The sequence below is a fragment of the Phalangium opilio genome, unplaced genomic scaffold, assembly GCF_054372755.1.
Source record: "Phalangium opilio isolate 3A_F unplaced genomic scaffold, DU_Popi_V2 ptg000003l_1, whole genome shotgun sequence".
In the NCBI taxonomy this organism is placed as follows: domain Eukaryota; kingdom Metazoa; phylum Arthropoda; class Arachnida; order Opiliones; family Phalangiidae; genus Phalangium; species Phalangium opilio.
Window position 1 is genome coordinate 4,806,439 of NW_028324145.1, and position 25,568 is coordinate 4,832,006.

The 25,568-nt window shown below is 37.8% G+C and overlaps 1 protein-coding gene across 5 annotated transcripts in view; it reads left to right on the plus strand.

Moving 5' to 3' along the window:
- Asator (tau-tubulin kinase asator) overlaps positions 1-25,568 on the plus strand; it is a 73,102-nt gene that overhangs the window by 8,309 nt on the left and 39,225 nt on the right. Inside the window, exon 1 of one of the 5 annotated variants that reach the window (XM_089837071.1) lies at positions 9,659-9,811. The exons of 1 other annotated variant lie outside the window; for it this stretch is intronic. In XM_089837071.1, the coding sequence (XP_089693197.1) occupies positions 9,804-9,811 (8 nt within the window). In that variant the 5' untranslated portion in view covers positions 9,659-9,803. Of the gene's footprint in view, positions 1-9,658; positions 9,812-12,435; positions 12,868-25,568 lie in introns of those variants that run through there. 3 more of the 5 variants (XM_089837063.1, XM_089837056.1, XM_089837080.1) reach the window with 3 other exon arrangements.

Here is a 25,568-nt window from a genome sequence, read left to right on the forward strand (position 1 = left end):
CAGGGAAATTTATAATTTTTAGTAAGATTCAGGGAAAACGCAGGGAAATTTATAATTTTTAGTAAAATTCAGGGAAAACGTCGGGAAATTTATAAATTTTAGTAAAATTCAGGGAAAACGTCGGGAAATTTATAATTTTTACTAAAATTCAGGGAAATTTGAGAGGCTTGAATAAGTTGCCCTGAAGCTGTTGCTTCAACTATAAAAAAACCAACTCGTAGTTATTACTCCTAAAAAACACGCCAGCAGTTCCTAGGTGACTTTTCTCCTGGAAATATCAAGGAAATACATGGAAAAAAACCCTGGAAAAATCAGAAAATAATTCTTTTAACTAGTATGAACCCTGAAATTAATTGAATACAGACACAGTAACGCAAAAAAAAAAACTTGAATGGGCTTGGCCATCTTGTTTTTTACCACTGAAAACCAAAAAAGTAGTAAAAATCTTTGTCTTTAAAAAAAAACTAATTTTAGCATCAGGGTAGGACGCCACGTAATTTTTGCAAAAAACCTTCATAGAAAATCACAAGGGGTTTGATTTGCCCCGCCCCTCCTAACCCTAGCCGATATTCCCTCCAGAATATTTTTAAAATGATTGTCGTCGAAAGATGTTTCTTGGTTGAAAACCCCTTCCTTCCGAATGGTTGAGCAAAATTTGTATTTTTAGTCTAGCCGTTTATTAAGTAGTAGTTTATTTTTCCAAGGGTTATTTTTAAGTTTGTGTTTTATTCGACTGTCTCTCGCTCTAACTCCCGCTCCTTGAGACTCAAAACATTTTTAATTTATTATTGAAAGGAGTAAGGTTGATTTTGACTATTCGTTCGTAGTCTTAATAAGGACTTTGTAATGCAAGGTTGTTTTTTTTAAGGTTGTGTTCTTTGTAAATATAAGCGTGATTATCTGCAATTGGGCAATATCATTAATTAAAAATATAGAAGCTACATAGGGAATATCTATATCCTTGTCTCCCTCTATTGAATAACGAAACGATGGAACGTCACGATTTGGGGGGTACTCAATATCTCATGACGGTTAACGTAAATATAGGGCTATGATCCAAGCTCCACCCTCCTCTCTATATATATCATTGCGACACCTCGAGAATAGACCATTTCGATGTAACATAGAGGGAAGAACTCTGCCTTACATCTCGCTTTTTGGCGCCTGCGCTTTAGTATTTTTGTATCGTAAGAGCGCGCAGAATGTTTCAATATTGAGGGTTGTCAACCCCATTTTTTACGTCGAAAAGGTCTATTCCCCGGAGCGGCTTTTATATTTCCCTGGCAGTACTTATTTACATATTGTAGTGTTTATTTTGTTTTTTACGTTTGTTCTATATGCACTGTTACAATTTGTTAATTTCCGAATTTGATCAAACTCCATGGTTTATATGAATAACACTAGGAGAAGGTTAGAGATGTGTTTTTCTAGAGAACCTCAGGGTTGGGTCGGCGTCTCGGCGAACCCTTTAGCCTGTAAAGAACGTGACATTCTAGACTCGTAACATTTCAGCAACCCTCAATTAAGCATCGTTTTTATTATTTGCAAGTTGAAAAAAAACTTTTAAAGAAACATTTCGTAGAGGCGGATCCAAAGATGTTTAGTGTCTACATAGACAGGAAACTCTTTCGGTATTCAGAACTTTAACACACCCAATCAAATGACTCAAGTCCGAGTAGCTTAGCCATGAAGGAAAGAGGTAAGATGGAGTAGAAATTGAGATGGGCCATGTGCGGCAGTTAGTCTACCAGTGTAGCTTGTGCATGCCCGCAGCAGCCCCGGTAGGCAATTGTTAAGTTCGGCCGGGAATCTGGTAGGACTTCGTTGCGGTTGTGGGTAACAGATATCAACGCTATATTATATGGGTATACCACTCCATCCCTCTCTCCATCAAGGCTTAAATACTTTTCTCATACGCGTAAGATAAGTTTATAAGATATGTTCCATAAGTATGACACTTCCTATACTTCGTAATGCTAGAAACTTACAGCTCGAGCTAGTTCGAGAACGACAAGCGAGAATTGAAGTCCTACACTCGGTTAGTCTTGCAGGACTTCCATCTTCCTATTTAGTCTGAACTAAGCCTTTAACAGCGCCTCACCAGGCGTCGCTTTACGAGAATTTATGACATTTAACCTACGTCACTTCATGACAAACTCTCATTAACCAGTGGAAAAACTTATGGAACTTATCTTGTGAACTTATGACGTAAGAAGTCTCCATTAAAGAAAACTGAAAGTAGACGAGTCTTTACTTTATTTAAAGTTTAAACATCGTCTTACTAGATGCGGTTACTATCTTTAAGTCATATTATGTCCCAGTTTCAGCGTCTCTCTTTTGGACTCTGTGACCCACATTAAGATTTTTTGTTTATGCAACTTTACAAACGTGATATCAGAGTCAGATCATTTCTCTCTCTCTCTCCTTCTCTCTTTCTCTTTCTGAATCAAAACCGAAAAATCTTCCTCTGTGTGACAAAATCCCACGCGCCATTCTGCACTCTCTGGAACTAGACTGTGTGTCTTTTTCCCAAGATCTCTTTCTCTCTGTCTTTGTTTCCCTAACCACGTGTCGCTACAAAGTTTCATTTAAGATTACACCACTGCCGAAACCTAGAATGAGTGCTTTCCAAATTGACTTAAGATTGCGTACCCTCAACATTTGGCTTTGGTATATTCTTACACTGAAAGATCTCGTAGCTATCTAACTTTTCTAGACGAGAGAAATCACACCTCGGTGTTTCGGTCCAATTTCAACCGTTGGACTAGTTTTCAAGATGCAATTTGTTTTAAGTTTAGTCGTTAGGGAAAAAAGAATAAAGGTCTTTTGCTTTCGTAAGCGCGGAGATAGATTGACAGAAGTAACAGATGTTATCTCTTTCTTGTTTTTTTCTTATTTTTATTTATACTTTTCAAAGTATACAATTATTATTTCCGCCAGGGTTTGATCATAATCAGGTTCTAGTTAGGCTTAGCGCGTTTTTTACCCTAATTAGGCGGTATCCCAGCTTTTGAAGTGTAATTTCTCCTACTTAAAGGCCGACTTCCAGCGAAAAGGCGTCTAGCGAACTGAAAACCGAGCATCGAGACTAACAATGGAGCATGGAGCGACCGTGTTGATTTTCGAATCCCCGCTGGGGTAAAAGATGGAAGGGTTCTCGCTAACTGTAAGCCGTGCAATGTGGTTCTAGCGAACTGAAGATACACAATAGAGAATTTCCTACAGGGAAAAGCAAACATTCGAGAGGAAATAAATTTAATAGGATTTCTATTGTTCATCTTCAGTTCGGCCGCTTCATTGTTAGTCTCGATGCTCGGTTTTCAGATCGCTAGAACCCTTTTCGCTGGAAGTCGGCCTTTAACAAACGTCATTTTACAAGGGGGTATATAATTTTTTGGTATATAGAAATAAACATTGATTCAATACATAGTTTCAGACTAGGAGGATTGATACCATTTACACCAGGAGACAAGGCATACTTGGCGTACCAAGTGCAGCACCAAGTAGCCAGGTCTCCTGGTGTAAATGGTATCGATCCTCTTAGTTTTAAAACTATGTATATGCCAATTTAAACTTAAGATATGTTCCCTAAGTCTGTCACTGGTTACAAACTGGAGCTTGTCTTGAAGTGACGTAGGTGAAACGTCATAGATTGTCGATCGTAAAGCGACGCCTGGTGAGGCCGCTGAGGCGCTGTGATAGGTTTAATACAGACTAAATAGGAAGTTGGACTGCAAAATTAACCGAGTGTAATCACTCAATTCTCGCTTATCGTTCTCGAACTCGCTCGGGCTGCAAGTCTCTAGCATTACAAAGTATAGGAAGTGTCATACTTATGAAAATACATACCTTATAAACTTATGGTTTAATGAATGTTAAAATACGCTTGCTTAGACATCGCAAACAATTAGTTATATTGCTACATGTAAAGCTTAAAATTGACTTTGGAGATTTAAAAGTAATGGACAGTGCATTGGAGTCGCTCCTCATACACGCTTATTTAATGTTCAAGCTTGTGGTTTAGTCATCATCAGACTGGCAGACAGTCGCTACATAAAATAGGTCAGTAGGCTAAGAGTTACCTTGTTAAGCCTAACTCCCCAATTTTTCATCCGAGAACGATTCGTTTCACGTACAGTACAAGTTGCACGCGTCGAGACTAGATGTTCTTACTTTTTAATCCGCTTCCCCACAGAGCTGGCCTAATAATAGAGACATTAGACTTTCTGGTATAATTAAGAAAAACCGTGAAAATTAAGTAATGGAATTATAATATCAGGGGGCCAAGGTTTAGTAGTATTCGATAATCGTGTTAGGCCTAGGTAGGGTTGTCCTTCAGGGATACCACGGGTTAGGGACAATATCATCTGATTAAAGCTGGAAATTTGATTTTATAGGAATAAGTTCTTGGGTTTACATTACGAAAATTCTAACGTTGAACCTTACAGCGTTGCGCGTTACTATATGTTTTAAAAATTAAAACAGAGCCTGAAGGGTTTGTTTATATAAATACAGGGTGTTTCTGATAAGTCTGCCATAAATTATGGGGGATGTTCTTTTTGAGTTATAAATGTTCTATGACATTTTGTTGTCCGGGCCACTGTTTTCAAGTTAAGGTTGGAGTATTTTACGGATGGCACCTTAAATTTAGTTAAGAAACTGAAGAAAAATTATTTTCAATTTAATTAAGGGGCCATCCCTAAAACACTCAAATCATAACTCGAAAATAGTGACCTGGACGGCAAAATGGAGATAAAACATTTTCGACTCAAAATTGCTCAAAGAAGATCCCCTTAATTTATGGAAAACTTATCAGAAATACCCTGTATAATCGTAACAACTTTTGACATACAAAGTTCAGGGAAAAATCACGTGGAATTGTCCGGGGAAACCAGCTGGGATTGTCCGGAAATTTAAATCTGAAACGTTTGTGACCATTCTGTCCTACATTTGATTCAATGGACCATTTTGTCACACTTTAGAAACTATGGAAGTTCTAATAAATTGATTAAAAAAGAAATAAATTCCAAAACAAAATAGAATTCTTGGAAATTTCGAAACTTAACGGAACAATAACGTTACGCAAATGGAATTCATTGTAGTATGTCGGACTATGTCAACGTTAGAAGCATCCATTCGCGAGAAATTTCAAATTGCGATGGTTATCTCTTGACTAATTAAGTTTTCGTCGTAGCCTACATAATAAAAGGCATTTTAAACAGGTCCCGCCCTAGAAATTACTCCCCAGAATCTAGATGCTAATCTATTTAACACTCGGCGATGTGAATAAACGCGCATCATGAATTAATTTCAAATTTATATGAATAATTAGAACGATCAAATCTTGTCTCTCGGAATAACCGAAAGTAACAGAAGCTACTCAAGTTTTGTATGCAACTCCGGATTTCTTCTTAGCGATATCAGGGATGGATTTAATTTTAGAAGTAGGAATGGAGAACAGAGTAATCTGGGCGCGCGTCATACGGGACGGAGGGGTTTGAAAGAAAAGGCGGGTCATAGCGACAGGGGTAGAAAGGAATTGCGTATTTTTCGCCGTCCCCGTCAGCAACGTCATCACAACGTACTTTAAGAAAGCCAATAAGATATTTTAAACTTTTCGTTACGTGTTGGAGGGAGGGGCTCTATATTGGGCTATGAGTCCAGATTACTCTGTTCTCCATTCATGCTATTAAAATTACATGGATTCCTGGTACAGTCAAAGGTACAGCGTATGCACAATTATGCTTAGTGACTGCTCACTTTGCAATAAGTGGAGGCGTTTTCTTTTGCTATTTTCCTTAATTACTCGAGCCCTTTTTCTTGTAACCCCAAGCATTTGTGATCGTTCGGAAGAGAAGAAGTAGGGCCTAGAGCAATTTATCAAATATACAAAGGAGTTCCTTGTATCTCTGAAGCCGCTATTACGCTAGAAAGTGAAGCTCTAGTCCAATGGATCCCCCTACAAGGTGACTTTCCATACGAAATCCCGTTTTGTTTTGTAAAGGCCGAGAACTAACATTTTGCTGCTAACAGTAAAGATCTGTATGTGAAAATGCAATCATTATTTTTGAAGATGGGTTAGGCCTTTGCAAAACTGTTGAAAATGCTTTTCGAAGCATCTACAGTCTAGAAACGTGTAGAATCTATTTTCAGAATACGCCAAACTATCACTAAAATGGCTGAAATCTTCATAGTATAAATTCTTATCAGAACCAAGAAGTAATATCTAGTTTACTAGGGAGAAGGTATAAGATGCCTAAGTATTCGCGCGCCATAGTCCCAGTCCCCGTTTCAAAATACAAGGGGGGATGTAAAAGGAGGCCGGGCTATTTCGCCTCTCCTCAGTCGGAAAATAAGTAATTTTCGTCATACGCGTCGCGCTGATGTGGTTTTCAAGAACCAATGAGATGCTGGTTGTAATTTAGAGGCGGGGATTAACTCCGGACCTACGTTTGGACTGGAGATAAAGCTAGAAATGTGGCGGAATTTTATACCTTCTCCCTTGTAAACTAGATATCACTTCTTGTCAGAACTCAATATTTCATGGTACACGCGCGAGGCTTCGAAGGCCAAATTAAAGTAACAATATTCATCTTAGAAATAAATCAATTCCTAAGTGTACTATTTAGGAATGAGCTGATGAAGATGAATTCTAAAAAGTAAGATTTATAGTTGCGCGCCAGATTGACGCGGCTTGAGTGGCAGTGCCGCTCTAGGTACCGCATGCACTTGTGGCTGCAGTTTCACCTCTTATAAACAAAAGGATTTAGACTTTTCCGTTTTACGCCATTGGTCTGTTGGCGCGAAGAAGAGTGAGAACGAAGAAAGAGCATTAAAATGTTTGTAGAGTATCTGGCAGAGATTTTTAGGTATCCTTTTCCAACTATAAATTTTTATTTATTTTCTTCGTTTCCCAACTTCTTCTCCCATCAGTCACGAAGCGTATTTAATGGGGAATTAACGTGAAGGCTAAATTTTCCCGCTTTCCCCCTTCCTCCGTGTGTAATTGGTTGTTTCATACTTTGCAATAAACAAGGAGGATATATTTGTTGGAGGTTCATATTGCATCAGCAACAAAAGTATACTTTTAACTGTGAGTCATGCTCGGATGCTCCGCTCTTGACTTTAACAGCGTGAGTCAAGTTATTCAAGGACTAATTACAATGCCGTCTTGTAAGAGAATATTACAATCTTAGAGTACTATGGTACACTGGGCCTCTAAGTTGTATAATTGTATAGGGTGTTTCTGAATTAACGGGTCTGTCGAAAATTAAGGTGGATGTTCTTGCAACGATTTTGAGTCGAAAAGTTTCTGAGGGACACTGTTTTCAAGTTATGATTTTAGTGTTTTACGAATTACCCCTAAAATTTATTTAAGAAACTTAAAGATAATGATTTCTAATTTAATCAAGGGGTCACCCATAAAACATTCAAATCATATTAAACTTAAAGTAAAAAATAATAAGTACTTTTAACAGTACTCAAATCATACCTTGAAATTAAGGGCCCCCGTTTTCAAGTTATGTTTGTTACTCATGATCCCTTAAATTTAATTGAGGAACTTAAAGATAATGATTTGTAATTTAATTAAGAGGTCATACGTTACACACTCAAATCGTACCTTGAAAACGGTGGCCTGGACGGGAAAATGGAGATAGAAGTTACATTTTCGACTCAAAATCGATTTACCAAAGAACATCCCCCTTAATTTCTTACATACCTTTCAGAAACACCCTGTATACAATTACATAGCCACACCTAGCTAAAAAAAGTAAAAAACCGCGAGGCCAATCTATAGGGTCCCTATTTTTATTGGGGCCCCGGGGGGCAATTGCCCATCTGGCCCAAGGGTTAAGACGCCCTGACTAAACTGCTCGGCTATCTTTCAATGTTCATCTGGAAACACTGCATGGTTATTGGAGATACGGCAAAGCGCTTACTTTAGTGAAAACTCTACAGATTCTTAAGATAAATAATTTGGGGTCTTCAACCCTTCAGTTTTAAATTTGGTTATTTTAAAGTTCAGTAATTAGATTCTCGGAGCCTTCTCCGAATTCTATCGAAAGACAAAAACTGAAATCTCTAATTATACTAAGGTTTTAGCGTCAGCTTAAGTCCCAACACCAAGAGAATTTGGCGTTGGGCGGCCGCGTTAATTTCGAGTAAAACTCGTGATAATTTAGAAGCCTTTCCACTTATAAATCCTCCTTGTCGAAGCCTTCCCCTCCCCCCTGCACCATATGTTAAAGTCAGAGAGCGCCGTTGGGATAAAATCTCTTTCTCTTTCTCAAGAAATCTGCAATACTTTCTTCCTTCAAAACAAAATTGAAAACCCTCTAAACCTACCAGACACCCACACGTAAGATTTACTTAACTTTTGTATATAAACACACGGCAAAATGACGTCACGGCCCTCAAAGAACTGAATTTGCCTAAAGCCTGGTTCACACGCTCAGGTTTTTGCTAAGCGCACCGCTTGTGTTATGCGAAACGATTTGTATCTATAAGGAAGAGATATTACTTCTTTCAGTTGGTATCGAGATAAGTCTGTTGTTTGAGAGGACTTAGTTTGTGCAAACTTGTTCGTTTCGGAAGTGTGTCTAGTTCGTGCAAACTGGTTTGTGTCGCTAGAATTACGTCACGTTTCTACTAAAGGGTCTCCAAAGAAGGCATTGGCGGGTGGGTAAAAATTTTTTGAATTAAGTCAGACGCACCACGTGACCGAGGAGAGGTGTTTTAATTTTGTTTCTAAAACTAGCACTTCGGGAAATTGGCGCTGAACTCTCGCGTAAAAACAAGGACTAAGTGTTTACTGTTCAGTCCCACTCCACGCGAAGTCTTTGTATCTTGGCGTCCCCGTGGTGCCCTTTGACGTATTCAAATGATTTTTATCTACCCGTCGCTGTCTTCTTTACATTCCCTTTAAGCAACTATACCTTGTAACGGCCACACACGTGACACGCTTTAGCGTGAACTTTTGCACAAACTGTATAGCTAAAGGAAAGACGAACGAGTCACGTGACGTGTATACGCGAAAATTTACACGATCCATGCCGATTTACGCAAGTAAGCAAGCGTGCGTCATACACTTGACACGCTTTAAAGCGAGCTCTACACAAACTGTACAACGAAGAGAAACTAACGAGTCACGTGATGTGTATACGGGAATATTTGCATGATCCAAACCGATTCGCGCGAGTAAGCAAGCGTGTGTTCCGGTCTTAAGAAGACTCCGCAATCCCTTAACGCTTCTTTTAAAAAGGGGGATCATTTTTTTGTCTTCTTAACAAATTTTTTTTTCTTCTTCTTCTCTTCCCTCTTAGCTCGGAGATGTTAGGGTAGGGTGTCCCTCTGGCTCTGGTTTATCCCCGAGTTCGACCCTAAATGTGCATCATAAGCTTTCGATGCCACGGAGAGTGAACTAGTCGCTTGATATTCCTTCCTTGCCAAACTTAATTTTTTCCGCCTTTCGCTTCCTATAAAGTTGGCCCGATTATCGTTGGTCCTTTTTCGGCGTCGGACGCATCGAGTTCGATTTTTAGGGAAAAAGTTTTATATCGCGCCGTTACTTTTATTATCGATTTCGAATTATCGATAATGTTCGAAAGTTGGATTAAGTTTCGTTATTTGTATCGAGGAATTTGGACTTTTTCGGTTGTGAAAATTTATCTTGCCAGTACCGCCTTGAGGATTATTTAAATTTGACCTATCGCGCGAGCACTTTCTTAATAGAGTCTTGCTTCTTTCGCGTGGTGTTGTTTTTTAGGAAGTGAACCCAAGTACTGTTATCCGCTGAATTCAAAATGAAATAGTAAGTTTTGTGTGAAATTTCTATATATAAGTTCGAAGTGTCCATAAGACCCTCTCCGCGAACGTCATCAGATAAAGCTAACGTAAAAAACCACTCAACTCCTTAATTAATTGAATACTAAATTACTAAATTACCAGGAATTCATACAGACAATAGGAATAATTGTTTCAGCCATTTTCTCAACTTATCTAGGGCGGATTTTGTGGGAAGAGCTAGACTAATCATTACGTATGACGAATTTTACCCCGCGAATAATCCATCTCGCTGCGCGTTGAATTGAACCTTGCCCTCGCTCCTGACCTCGCGTTGCTACCAAATGGTGAAATCATAGTTGGAAGTCGTCAGAGTTATGAGGCGTGACGGATTGTATTAATACTCTAGCCCAGCCCACAAAACCTGTGTAGAAAGTAACGCGAGACATATGGGGACACTAAGATTCCTGTTATCTGTATGCATTCTTGTATAACTTCGCATGATTATTTGAGAAAAGTACGAAATTCGGGCAGTTGGACTTAGAGACTCTTTAGAAAACAACTGCGCAATACATTTCTGCGCAATGGAGTCTGGTTCATTAGATGTATTTACTATGTAGGTGCTTTCAATTGTTCAGGAACTAGGTACTAATCACTCTTGCTGCATACTTATTACGGGTTAGGTGTAATCATTGTAGCATTGTCTTGGTCTTGTATAAAGGTTACGCTTTTTCACTTCAATACAGTCAAAGGTACAGTGTGTTCTCCGAATTATGCTGAGCGACTATATAATTTAATTTCGTATTTTAGAATATGAGGGTCTTTAAAAATATGTCCGGGTTTTTGAAAGCCAACAATTTTATAATATGAAAAGCTGTTACATTTGTGGCCCTTAGCCAAAAGTCTATAAGTCTGGTTTCACTTTCTTCTTCATTTTTATTAACTGCTCCAATAAGGGATTTTCTGTTGCAAAAAAAAAGTTGGCAGTCTTGTCTTCAACCACTTAATTTTGTCTCTAAATAAACAAATAAGTAAATAAATATATAAATAACAATATTAGTAAAAGCGTGTGGCAGGAAATACGCCTTGAAAGGAGGGTGAAAAGGAAAATCAAGTGATTTTTCATCGATTTATAAGTGAAACATGCACGATGAATGATTTTAAATTTCAACTTAGTCTGAGATTTCATTGATAAATTGATATTAGCACCTCCGACCAATCTCGTAGCACCCTGCCTTTTTGTTAGCCAAATTCTCGTGATACACTGACGCTCCATGCAGGGCCGGATTAAAGGGGGGGGGGCGAGGGGGCACTGGTCCCCGGGCGCAAGGCTTGTTGGGGGCGCATTGAGTTAAACTGTTCCCCCTTAGCAAACTTTGCTATTCCTTTTTTTCTGACCTGAGGGGGCGCAAATTATATCGGCCCCCGGGTGCAAAATTGCTTAATCCGGCCCTGGCTCCATGTCGAATCAAATTTAGCGCGAGATTTGATCGAAGTTGCGCGAGATGTGTCGATCTTGGCGGGAATTTTGTTAACAAGAATGCAGGGCGTTACGCGATTGGTCGGAGGTGCTAATTTCAAATTATCAATGAAATCTCAAACTAATTTTAATTTTAAAATCATTCGGAGGTATTTCCTGGATGTTTCACTATGAAGATAGGGCTTATAAGCAGTAGAAGAATCGATAAAAAATGAATTGATATTCCTATTCACTCTCCCTTTAATGTCCTTCTGCGTTTATTTTTTGAAGAACTCATGTGACCAGATGTGACGTCACAAAAGCACTTTTTTCTATAAGAGTTTTTCTTTCACCACGGCCAAGATTTTTCTTCTTTACTGTTCATATTTACTTTAGTGTTTTTTATTTTCGTATTTCAATTTCAGTATTTTCAGTTTTGATACAAAATTTTTTTTAAAGTTTAAAAAGTACATTTTGTTGTTAAGAAACAATTCCCGCGAGCCTTTTATTATTTTGACCGTCTTGTACCGTGTACCAACAACCCTCTCTCTAGTCTTCTTCCTTTCTCGATATCCAACCGCGCATCGTTAGCCTTTTCTTTTTTAGTACCCGATAAATATTTAATAAATCCAGTCTAACGGTATAAGAGAAATGCGATAAAAACGGTAGTTCCGCGGCCCTATACTGTAACCTTAGTAAAAATCGAGAGGCAAATCACTAGCTCAGTAAATAAGTAGGCCTAAATGTACTTGTGAATTCGTGTTTTATCATGTCATAACACAAGGATAACAAACCGAAAAGCCACTACTAACCCACGCGACGGCTTGTTTTTAACCTGACTATTGTCCGCTATTGTCTCAATTATCCTTATGTTAAACCATAGCCCATTCGATCACGCGCATCACTTTAGCGCGAGCATCGCAGCTTCTGCGATCGCGGATCGAGTGGGCCATGGTTAAACATGATGACGCAAAAATATGTGAAATTTTAAATTCCATCAATAGATGGCTTAAATTTTCAGTTTCCACTAAAATGACTTAAGAATTATTATTCCCTCGCTAATCTCAAACTTAAATGCAGTGTTGCCAGGTCCATTGTTACCCCTAGTTAATGAATTACAGATTTAAACTGGACTGCTAGTCTTCTTTCTCTGCAGCAGTGTTTTGATTGGCAGCACTTTGGGGGAAAGGCAAAAAAGCGGTTTAGGGAAAACTACGTATAACTCTTGTCACCATGTTTTGATGTCATTTTCCCTTTAAACATTAACCCAAGCCAATCTAATCTTATCGGTAATCAAAAAATATTGTTTGGCGGAAGTTGAACGAGTGATTCGCTCCTCGTAGAAATATCCTGAGAAAGTTTAAGGAAGCGCTCGATAGCGATGCACTCGGATATAATTAGGCTCCCTATCCCTACCCCGACCATGGTGGAACCTCTTCCATCCCCGCGTAGATGGCGTTAGCCTCCCCGCGAAGCCCCGCCGCCTCTGCCGTCGCGGTCGATAATCCCCCTGTTCACCCCCCTGCGAATATCACCGCGCCCGAGGCACTATGGGAGTGCGGCGAATCATCATGGCGGGCCACTCACGGATATTTTAATCCTGCTTTTTTGACGCAATGATTTTGGTGAGTTTAAATCCATTTTATATCCGTTTTTAAGTTTGAAATCTCAACTCTGATTTCCGCGGGTTATTAGCGGTTAAAATAGAGTAAAAATACGGCTCTGGTGTACTCTAGAGTATCTCTAGGGTAAAGTCGGTGGTTGTTAGCTAAGGGAGAGCCTAACCTAACCTAGAAATCCAATCCAAAACTGTATAATTTTCTCCTGTGCTCTAGAGTACCTAGAGAGCCGCATCTTTTTTGTATTTCTCCATATGACTTTTCCATTGAAATATCTTTTAATCTGTAAGGAATTTCGAGCTGAAATTAATTACATATATTTCTTAGTCGATAATCTAAACGATTTAGGCTTAGTGGAATTTTAAGTACGCGTAGAATTCTAGAAATAATACGCTGAGTAATAAGGTAACTCGCGTGTTCCTTATGGGAATTGAGAATTGAAATAGGCTTAGGGAAGAATTTTTTAGGCCTACTGATTGCGCGCTTTTTTTGTAAATGGATTTCCTTACAAATATCTGGTTTGATTTCTTTTATACGCGTGTTATGGTTGAAATAAAGTTCAACTTAAGCCTTTGTATAAACACAGCCAGACTAGAAAACTGGGTTGATTCGAAAAATCCATAAAGTTGCGTGAAGGCTTGGATAAAAAATAGTGGGGAATACGTTTGTACGAGATATGTCAAAGGAAAAAAATTGATGTAAATTTACATATTTGGGTTTCTTCCAAGATTTTTTTTATTATTAAGATTGCGACATATTTAGGTCAGTTAATCGAGTATTTTTGAAGTAAAACAATTAGAAACTATTTTTTAATAATTACCTTAACAGTTTTAATGGAATAGTAATTAAAAATACTTGTAAACTAGCAAGGTTTTTTATGAATAATCAGTTTTGGTAAGCCTTGGTTAGGCTGCCCTGTAAAACAAAACCCGCCGTTAGCCAATTGACTATGAAGGTCTTGCAGGAAAGACAACCAATAGGAAAAGGGTAGAGAGTCAAATATAACCTGACGTAACTCTTGTATCATTAATTTTATACGCAAGTTTTAAATATGGAATATTTGTCGATTAAAACAATTTTTAGTTGTTAAATAATTAGGATTTAAAATAAAAGGGGTTTTAAATTGAAGTTGAGTGCTTAGCATTCTTTAAATATGCATGATCACCGATTTCTCTCGCTTTCAAATAATCCTCCAGAGAGTAGAGACGCGTTGCGCGATAAGGAATTTAACTTCCGGCAAGGGGAAGGTCAAATTCTTTAGATATATTGTGAAAAATTTGAAGCGAATTGTAGACTCATAGCAACGTGTCTAGTGTTCGACCCCTCGTAACAATTTAATTAGGTATTTTCTCGGATCAATAATTTAACACGATTTAAGTTATAAAATTTAATCAACTACGTCTTTAATGCCTGAATAATTATTATAGTCTCTGGGCGGTTTGAAAAGACGTTGAGTCACTTCGTTTTTATAAATTAATTAGACTATCAAATTATTTAATAATTAGTGGTTTAATTAATGTCGGTGTGTGTTCGAAGCCTAAACGGTTGAGAAATTTTAATTATTCAATTTCTTCGAATTGATTTACGTCGCCAAGCAAGCAGACGTTCGTCTAAACCTCTTTAGCTATTGTTTTTATTTAAGAACATTATTGCAATTCTTTGGCCAAGACATGATTGTAGGCTCTCGCCTTGCTCCAATTTACTCGATGACAAAAAAATACAGGGCTGAGAAGTTTTTTTAGACGTTCCACACCTGACTCTATTTCCCGTTTAAATTTGTATTCTATCATTGCCTTTGTTTGTAGTGTCGACTAAAGAAGTTACAGGTTGTAGGTCTATCTTAAATTAGCGGTGTACGATTGTGTTTCGTTACTTGGCGGATTCAGGAGATAACCCCCTTTTAACTCTTTTTTTTTCTGTTAACCAATTTTTCCCTACACTGTTTAAAGGTACTATGAAACGAGTTTTGTTTGGTTTGTATTGTATATAACCGTAATGAAAAAACTTAGACTAAGATTAATGCCTGTTCAGACTAGATTGAAATCTTACGTCGCTTTCCTTGCTTAATTAGATGGTTCACACAAATCAACGACTATACGTATAAGATTCAAGGGTTTATTTTTGGAAATTTACAGTTTTGTCATGCAGTGTTACGATGGCACCATCTCGTTAGCACCTTTTCTTAGCCATAGCTCGCTCGATCATGCCGTACTGACGCGTGATCAAGTGAGTTATGCTTTCGCAGACGGTATATGAAAAAGTTTAGGGTTCTTGGCACGCTATTGGCGGCGGTATTTTTAGGATTAGTCTATTTTACTATTCAAAGGGCTTGGTTTGAAAATCATACATGCGATTCGTTTTAAGTCGTATGCTCTAACGTCTGATTAGACCAGTCTGGGAAATAGCACACTTCCTCTGGTCCAAAACTAGTTTATTAATTGCCTGGACTAGTTCTTAAATTCAAGAAGCGGGGGTTACTGGTCCTCGGGACCAGTTTATTAATTACAAATATATAGCAGAACCAGTCCGGAGACCAGTTTGTTATTTCGGACACTAGGGGGTCACTGATCCCAAGGACTAGTTTAAAAAATATCCTTTTTTTCCAGACTGGTTCAGAATACAGTAAAATCTTACGTTCTCGTCGGTCGCGTCAGTACGTTCATTTATTTCCCTGATCAGACGTTAGAGCTACTAAATTGTCCTGACAGACCGTCTGGCAACACTGCATAGAGTTGAGAGGGATAGGGAAATTTGAATAGCCCCTTGACTTGCACAAATTATTTTAATTTCCCCATTCGAAATAAATTTCATTATCTATTTAACCCTTTCGGTTCGAAATGATGCTTTTAAAGGATTGAGGTGGGGGGGGGAGAGGTTTCTACAATCATACACGATGCAGCTGATGCCGTCTTTCATCAGGGGGAATGGGGAGCGGGCTGGCCCACTTCTCTCATCGGGGTCGCTTCTCTAATCTCAGGGTTACCTGGATGCGGCGGTTCCTCCTGCCGTCTCCCTCTCTTGGGTCTCCTATCACTTCCCCTCCGTATCTCTTCTTTTTATCTCGATCAGGAAGAGTGTTTTTGAAGTTTTAAAACGTAGCGTACTTTCTCTTTCTCATCTACTTCCTTGTATACGCTCCCGAGAAACTTGGCAAGCGTTTTACGTGGGTGAAATTGAAATTATTCAAATAACACCATCAGTTAGTTAGTTTTTCCCCTTTCCTCTGTTTTTTTTTTGTTATTGCTGAACTTTAAAAGAAATTATTATTATTGTTCAAGTTTTTTTATTTGGAACTTTTGTAGCGGAAGCTTTTCTGAAAGTGTATTTAAGGCAGCTTATTTTCGTTTATATTAAGGCATAACTAAATGATAATAAGTTCAATAGGTGCGTTGCATTGTGGTAACAAAGGGGTCCATTCCCGGAAGGGGGTTTTGAACTTCTGTTGTAAGCTGTGTCTGTAGTTTGTTTTTAACTTTTTATGCTATTCCTTTTATACAGGCTGTTTCGAAAATTAAGGGGGGGGATGTTCTTTGGGTGCACGATTTTGAGTCAAGAATGTGCTGTGACGTTTTGCCGTCCGGGACACCGTTATTAAGTTATGATTGTGGTGTTTAACGGATGACCCCTTAATTTTATTGGAATTGTCTCTCAATCTCTCATGTTAATTTTAAGGGGTCATCCGTTAAATACTCAAAATATAAGCTGAAAACGGTGTCCCGGACGACAAAATGTCATTGAACATTTTCGACTTGAAATCACCCATAGAACGTCTACGGTTAATAACCTATGATTGGGGTGTTTAACCGATGACCCCTTAATTTTATTAGAATTGTGTTTCAATCTCTCATGTTAATTTTAAGGGGTCATCCATAAAATACTCAAAATATAAGTTGAAAACAGTGGCCCTAACGTCAAAATGTCATTGAACATTTTCGACTTGAAATCGCCCAAAGAACTTGCACGTTAATAAGCTATAATTGGGGTGTTTAACGGATGACTCCTTAATTAAGTTAGCATTGTTTTTCAGTTTCTCATATAAATTTTAAGGGGCCATCCGTAAAATATTCAAATTATAAGTTGAAAACAGTGGCCCGGACGACAAAATTTCATTGAATATTTTCGACTTGAAATCGTCCAAAGAACTTCCCCATTATTTTCTGACATAGAAGCCCAAACTTTTTCGTCCTTCAAGTAGTCTGGTAGTAGTGTAAATTGTATGAATCCTTCTACAGCCTTAAAAGCTACGTATTTAGTAGTATTCTATGGGAATAATTTTCGCTCTAGTTTATTATCGTCTAATGTACACGCAAGACTAGAATATTAATGGCGTCCATGTAATACGTGTACTGGGTTAAAAAATCAATTTCGTTCTCTGTCGCAATTTGCTTTGGATTGCATTCAAAATTTTAAACACGCGGTTTCTTTATACTTTATTCACGTTAGGCACCGTATAGATCATTTCGAATTTGTGGGAGAGTTAAGTAATTAGACTCGACACGATCCATCAACTGTCGTCAATTTTGTTTCTGTCTACACTCTTTTAGTATGCTAACATAAATAGGAAGGAACCTAAGAGGATAATGTTTATAATTAATTAGTTATATCTATTGGATCTTGCGAAGACCATAATTTGAAATCTGTTTTCTAAGATGAACATGTATTTTAAATGTACTAAATTTTATACGGAGTTGTAGGGATTAAAATTTAGTGAACCATTGTAGGCGAATTTGTTGAAATTAAGGATAGTTATCGCGTCAGTAGACTTGTACTACTTTTATGAAAGCCATTTTCTAAGATGGCCGCCAAATACAACTAAAATTGATATAGCCAAGAAGCGATATCTAGTTTACAAGAGAGAAGGTATAAGATGCCATAGTATTCTCGCGCCATAGTCCCAGTCCCCCTTTCAAAATACAAGGGGGGACGTAAAGGGAGGCCGGGCTATTTCGCCTCTCCTCAGTCGGAAAATACGTAATTTCAAGAACCAATGAGATGTTGGTTGTAATTTATAGGCGGGGATTAACTCCGGCCCTACCATTGGACTGGAGATAAAGCTAGAATTGCGGAGAATTTATATCTTCTCCCTAGTTAACTAGATATCACTTCTTGGCTATGCTTCAAAGTATACTTCGGACTTTTTTAATCGAAAGAGCGTATAAAGTAATGAATATATCAATTGGAACCATGTTTTTATCAACATTATTAAAGAAGACACAAGCAATTAAGTTTCCGTAATGGCCTCTATACGCTTTAGGCTTTCCAGCTAAGCACTGGGAAGTAGCCCTATTGGACGCCTAGTACCACCTGACTAATTCGTCCAATTGATGTACTCCCCAGAGCTTAGCTGGAAATCCTAACGCGTAGTGCCATCCATTACGGAAACTTAATTGCTGGTATCTTCTTTAATATTGTGGATAGAAACATGGTTCCAATTGATATACTCATTATTTTACACGCTCTTTCGATTAATAGAGAAATATTCTAACATAAAGTACCCTTTAAAGTTAGTAACTTATCCCAGAAGATTATTGCTTGAGTGGTGAAGTCTATAACGGTCGAAGAATTCCCGTTAAGAAATACCTCATTCGCCATGCAGGAACAATGTTTCAAAGTATATATTTTTGTCTTGGCTTCCGTTTAGCGAAACCTAAATTTAGGTTTTATACAGTCTCAATATATATATATATATGGGGTATTTCGCCTTCTTGGAGACTAGCTTTTAGCCTATTTATCCTTTCCTACTTTTTTATTCCTTCGAAGAGCATAGAAGATCTGCCCGAGAGAAAGTTTTTATCTCGTCATCTCCAAGCGAATTCACCATCTCTACTTTTTTCCCCCGATTATTTAGGTCAATCGTATCTCGTTACTTAATTCTTGACTACTAGAAAATAGAATAGATAATTCCATGCACTTACATGTTTCATTTTGAGCATGGAAATGTCATGGAAATTTGTTATGACCAAATAATGTCAGGGAAATCGAAATGTATTTTGAAAAATCCGAGAAATTGTAGAACTATAGTCACCAGAAGTATATAATATTTCTCTTCGAGAGAAGTGTATACCACAAAGTGGGGTAATTGTAACATGATTCTTCCAACATTATATTACATTTGGAGCAAGGTAACTAAACCGAATCACATACGCGATAAATAGTTCCCTCTTCATTACTCAGTTAATGCTTAACTATTTGCCAAGGGGCATGCGCTTGTGCGTTTTTGTCCCACGTCAAGGCAATAAAGGTTTGAGGGTTGATTGCTGAGGATTTAGTATACCAAACAGTTATAGAATTCACCCTAGCACAGTGCGATAGCTACCCATCTGAAGTTTGATGAGCGGGAGAGCAAACAATAAGGGTCAGCCTGGGAAGAATGATGTTACATAAGTATTAAGAGGATACAGAGTGTCATCCTTCTTCTATTATCCCCTTCTGGTGTCACTTATCTTTTGAATACTGTTGCCATTGAATCTTTTACACGTTCTTTGACACGCGTAAACAGTCTAGACATCAGAGCCGGAAATAAGAATTATTTCTTATAAGACATGTGTCCAGTGACCCTTCCTTTGACTGGAAAATATATAGGACACTGTCCACTGGAGACTCTGGAGTGCCCAAAAATAGTATCGAAACTTAAAGGGAAGCGCGGCTCCGTTGATGCCCCTTATATATGGCTTTTTTGCTACACAGTGGCTAAGCTTGTTAAAGGCTAGTTAAGCCAAAGGCAGGAACTAATGGGAAATAGTGCATCAGGTCTGATTGGTTCCTGCCTTTTGCAAGGTAAAATTCGTGTCCAGAAGATTAGCCAGAATGCTAGGGGTGAGCATGGAGCCGCGCTTTCCTTTAATAGTCAAGCTATCAAAACTTCGGTAAAATTTATTGGTCAGTTGTCCAGTGACCCCCCCCTTAGTTTTTTTTATATTATGGGACATTTTCAGATTTTATTGGACAATGTCCAGTGTCCTGTGCTTATTTCCGGCCCTGACACTGTCTAGTTAAGCGACTTCACCGACGTGAACGTTAGATTCTAGTCTATAGATTCAGGAATAGGCCTTTTATTGAACGCTTTTGATTGTCAAACTTATTTGTTGCTGTATGTTACTTATGGTGATCTGTATATATTGACAGGCGCTTAGGGGATTTAGTTTTCAGAAATGCTTTATGAAGCGACGCGCGTGATAGATACGGTGCTCTTTTATATTCTTCCTGGATCTTTGGATCTGCACACAATTTTATTTTTTATTGAAGCTTGGGACGTTTTGGGAATATTTATTCCTTTCTTACCTCTGAATCATGCTAAATGATTGAAGGGCCTGCTTTTGAAAGGTATATGGCCTGCCTTAACTTAAAGTACATCAATGCAGTCGATTTTTCTCTTTATGGTCTGTCTTATACAATTACTTTATGAAGGCATAAGTATATACCGTTTTCTTAACGCTGCTTGCTTACCGCAAACGGTCTGGCCTATTTTATTAACAATTTTTACACAAAATAGACTTCATACACACGCCCATGACGCAAATACAATGAAACTTACAAAAATGAACTAGCTATGGTACTGTACACGGTGTTGCTTGGGTGTTTTAGGAGATAGGAATTTACCCGGGAAGAGTTATCAGTCTATTTAGGCATTAAATACTAATAGTCTTTGTGTGAAATATCTCTTCATGACATGTTACCAAGAAGCGATATCTAGTTTACTAGGGAGAAGGTATAAGATGCCTAAGTATTCGCGCGCCATAGTCCCAGTCCCCTTTCAAAATACAAGGGGGGACGTAAAAGGAGGCCAGGCTATTTCGCCTCTCCTTAGGCGGAAAATACAGAATTTTCGTCATTCGCATCGCGCTGACGTGAGTTTTCAAGAACCAATGAGATGCTGGTTGTAATTTAGAGGCGGGGATTAACTCCGAACCTACATTACGTTTGGACTGGAGATAAAGCTAGAAATGTGGCCAATTTATACCTTCTACCTAGTAAACTAGACATCGCTTCTTTTTGTTACTAATAGTATTTTATGTGAAATATCTCTTCATGACTCGTTCTTTTTTAAGAAACAACACTTTGTAAACTTTTAATTCAGTATAGCTATGCTTAATTAGGGGGTTATTCTTAAAGCTAAAATGTATCTTGTCTAGAATAGTAGGTTCTTAACAGGCTTTGAAGGCTAGGGATTTGTCTCCGTCCCAACCTTGAGAAGAACTCAACCGAATCACTTCTAATGAACCTTCCCCCTTGTGTTACTAATATTAACCGTGCAGTTTGGTCAAATTCGGTAACAACTATGCATAGACAAGCGTACAAACAAACCACTTCATCAAATATAAAGACTTCATATTCTCTGAATGCAACATCTTGCAGAACTTGAAAACTCAAAAGTAAAAGATCGGCCTTTTTTTAAACATGAAAGGGAAGATACTAAACAAATAAATTATCTCTTATTGCAAAATAATTAGCATTTAATTAGTCTTAAAAACGAGACTGGTTTAGTGGCGTCCGCTAGCCAGAACCCCTTACACTTACGGGTTTGGCTAGCAGATACCTCTAAACCTGGCAAGGCACTATTGCGTTTTTAAGACCAAATAAATGGTTATTACTTTCAAATAAGAGATCGAGAGGTTCGCTCCGTGATATTCCCGTTACTAATAGAAAGACGGAGACAAAAGTTATGGATTTTTATTATAAAAAAATCCATTTTTCTCCCTGACGCGTAATGATTTTATCATTTTGCACAAAGGAATTTTTTCTGCGTGAGAGAGAGAGATGGGGAGAGATTTCTCGGTAAGGACCTATAATTTCAATTGGGTCTGAACGATTCAAAATCGCCAGAAAGCCCAATTCTATAGCACGTTCCATTTGGCAGAAATAATTAATAACTCGAGAGCTTTTTCGCTTCTTCTAACGAAAAACCACGGTATACCCCTTTACTATTTCGATCGGTATGCGCGAAATAAACTTGGGTTTACTCGGAACGCCGATCCAAACCAAAAGCGCGATCCGCAAAGATTTTTACAAAAAATATTGATTTTTTTTTTGTTACAAACTGCTGAATAAAAGCGAGGAGCAAAGGAATAGCAAAGGGGTTGGATACTTCCCAAATTAATTTCTGCTCTTGGAAATAAGTACAACTAGTAGGGTATAGAGTAATTATTCAATAAAAAAGAAGTGTCATTGCACGGGGTTGTATGGTTTGTAATAGAAAAAATTTTTAATTTGAGTTTAATTTGTGTTTTTTACCATCTGGGTATAAAGATTATTTGGTAATCACCTTATTGCTATAGATAGTTTTTGCTAAAAGGGGCTCCACTCAGATTAAACTTCAGTGCATTGCAGCCTGTTGAGTCGAGCTGGTCAAGTACTGAGGGAAACTGAACTGCTAGCCTTTATCTCTGCAATCTCTTGACTCAGAAAACGCGTCACCAACGTACTGGCAACACTGGGCTAACGGAAATGTCCCCTCCTTTATATATCTCTTAAAATTGTTGTTTATTCTTTAAGAACACAAGTTTCAATTCGTTTATTTTCAATTTCAACCGATCTGCCTGCATGATTGATATTAGTAAAACTAGGGGAAGGTCCATTAACAATGGTTTAGAGTTTGAGAACTTTCTAGATAAGATACTTAAAATTTTAGCTTCATAATTAACTCCTAATTTAGCCTTGGTTTTTTTAAAATTGAAATTGAGAATTGAAGACAGGAAATTCTTCTCGGTTTTCAGACTACCACTCCATCCCTCTCTTCTTCAAGGCTTAGATAGTCTATTATACAGTATCCTGATAAGATTATGTCTACCAACATATGATATAGCGTTCTCATTAATTTTCTCCACCATTTATCAATAATCAAAGAAAATATAAGCAGTAAATTATTTATTAGGTTTAATACCATCACTTTACTGTGGCTAAATTCAGGGGATTACAGAGACTACAGAGTTTAGGAGGGCTCTTAACTGAGCTTTTGATGAACTGCGCCCTCGGGAATTAGGCCGGGCTCTTGCGGTTGTAACGCGTTTGGCTTATTTCGAAACATTTACAAAGTATCCAACCCCTTGGAAGAGGTTGGATATGTAGGAGAAACAAGTAGAAAAAAAAATGCAATAAATTTCCGTTGACGTTTTTTTGGCTCAGATACGTTCTGTTACTTTCCTGGTATACAATTTTGCGCGAAAAGGCGAGATATACATTAAACGAACGAACGAACGAGATGGATTTTATTATTTTTTATTTCTCTACATTTTTGTTAGAGTTTTATTTGAAGAAAAGTATAGGCTTAGTTATAAATAACAAAGAGTGCAGACTAAATTCACCCAGTTATGACTTTTATGGGACCACACGCTGATAAAGCGTACGTAGCCATAGGTGTGAGAGATACATTTTTTTATATCAACAGAATTCTTACTCATAATATGACAAAGTGTAGCATATAGTTCGAAAGATTTTCTCATACGTGTTTTTCAAAGGTAAAGGTGTTTATAAAGAATGTTTTTAACCATCACGAATAATACAGCTCCAAGGGAATAGCTTCTTTTTGCCTTAGACAAGATTCGGCCTCGACTTGGACTGCATGTCTTTGAGACGCGATTACAGTAAAAGAAAAAAACTTTGAAACCATGTTACGTAACATTTTGTTGTTAATAACATAGTACTTTAATGAGAGAATGCAGTTATTATTTTAAAATTCTAAAACAGTTCAAAAAGGTTTCAAACTCCGTCAGTGTAAACTAGGAGCATACTCTATGGATTTAAAATTTGCCCATATTACTCCGGTTTTTGGTTGGGCATAAGCTTTAGAATTTTAGGTGGTACCTGGTTATAGCAACAAGAACTTCTAAAGGTACTAAAATATCTCCACCGAGAGGTGACTTGCGCTCAATGATAGCCAACCATGAAAAGCATGCTGGATTTTTTTAAACAGTTACTGATGGGCCCCCAACATAAGGATATTTTTATTGGTAGTGAAGCTTGCAAGTTAGCCCCCTCTATCGCAATTATTTTAGTTGTCACAGACTAGTGAGGGTGGCAATATTTATTATTTAGACAAAATATTTACTAGTTAAGTTGACTAGTGAGTCCCCAGGTTTCGATTTGCTTTATTAGTCAGGGTAATTCTTTTAGTAGTCAAATGCCTTGAAAAGCGCCTTATGTACAGCCCTAATATACTCCAGACTCGAAATTTCCTTCCTCAAGGTGTAAACGCGGCGCAATTTTACGCGTCCAATATCCTCATTTGTAACGTAGCAAGTTATACCCTTGGAATTGTATTATAACCTCGCAATAGTACTGTTAAATTTTCATTTATTTCTTCTCTCTTTCAAAATTATTAAAACATTCTTTGTACGTAACCGTCTGCATTCGTTTCGTAGACGCCTTTATAACTATCACCTTACATAAATTGGCTCAAGCTGCCGACATATTTTGTTTTTATAACTATGGGAGGATCCCTTTTAAAAAAACAAAAAATAAAAAGGCATTCCGCTGGCCGTTTTTCACGCTTGGAAACTTCGCGATGATAGCGTAGCTCTTTTTCCTTCAGACAATTACCCCTTTTTGGCCAAAAATAGGTCAAATATCTCCGCAGCCTGTTTTATCTCAAGAAAGACCGTTTGAAGTTGAGACCACGCTGCATAACGGACCACCGAGATAACACAGTCTAATCCCCTATACAGGGTGTTTCTGAAAGCTCTGTCAGAAAATATGGGTTATGTTTAAGTTCATTTAGGCGTTTTCGAGTCGAAAATGTAACTTCTATGACATTTTGTTTCAAGGGAGAACGTTTTCGAGTTATGATTGGAGTATTTTACGGGTGACCCCCTTAAATGTAATTAAGAAACTGAAAGACAATGATTTCTAATTTAATTAATGGGTGAAACAGTCAAATCACAACTCGAAAACAGTGGCCCGGACGGCAAAATGTCGTAAGAAGTTACATTTTTGACTCAAAATCGCCCAAAGAACATCTCCCTTAATTTCTGATACACCTTTCAGAAACACCCTGTATATTTTCTTTATATTCTAACGTAATGCATATGCGTACACTACCGCGTTGGCTTCTGCTAAGTTTTCTTATTCGTTATACCTCTCTTATCTCTGAAGTGTTAGATAAGGTTTGTTTAATATTTTAATTCTGTGAAATATTGCGTTTATGTGAAGATTATACTTAAACACGTAAACAGCCGTTTTTAAATTAAATATATATCATAAGTTTATTAGATATGTACCGTTCCATAAGTTTGACACTAGTTATGGAGGATTACCCGAGGAGTGACGTGGGTTGGCGTACATGACAGGATTTCGTAAAGCGGCGTCTAAATAGAGAAGATAACTGATGGTATTATTTTAAAAATTGGATTAGGCCCTTCAAAACGGTTACAAACTCCCAAGTGCAAACGCGACTTCAATCGTAGTCCTACTCAGATTATAGCATTAAAGGGCGAGAAAGTCTCTTAACCGAGAGATGGGACTTTAAATCGTTCAAAAAGTATTAATTGATTCTCACATTAATCAATTTTCTTGGAAAACTAGAAATATTTTTTTTTTCTATTTCAGAGTGCCATTAATTTCATTATTTAAATGGATCCCTTTTTAAATAAAATTTCCATCTAATTAGGTAGGTTTCTGGAAATAACCCTGAAGCTGAGTTCCATTTACCTTAATTGAGACGCAAGGTGCCACGGTAAAGGCCCATTGAGACGTTCACGTTGATGAAGTCGCTT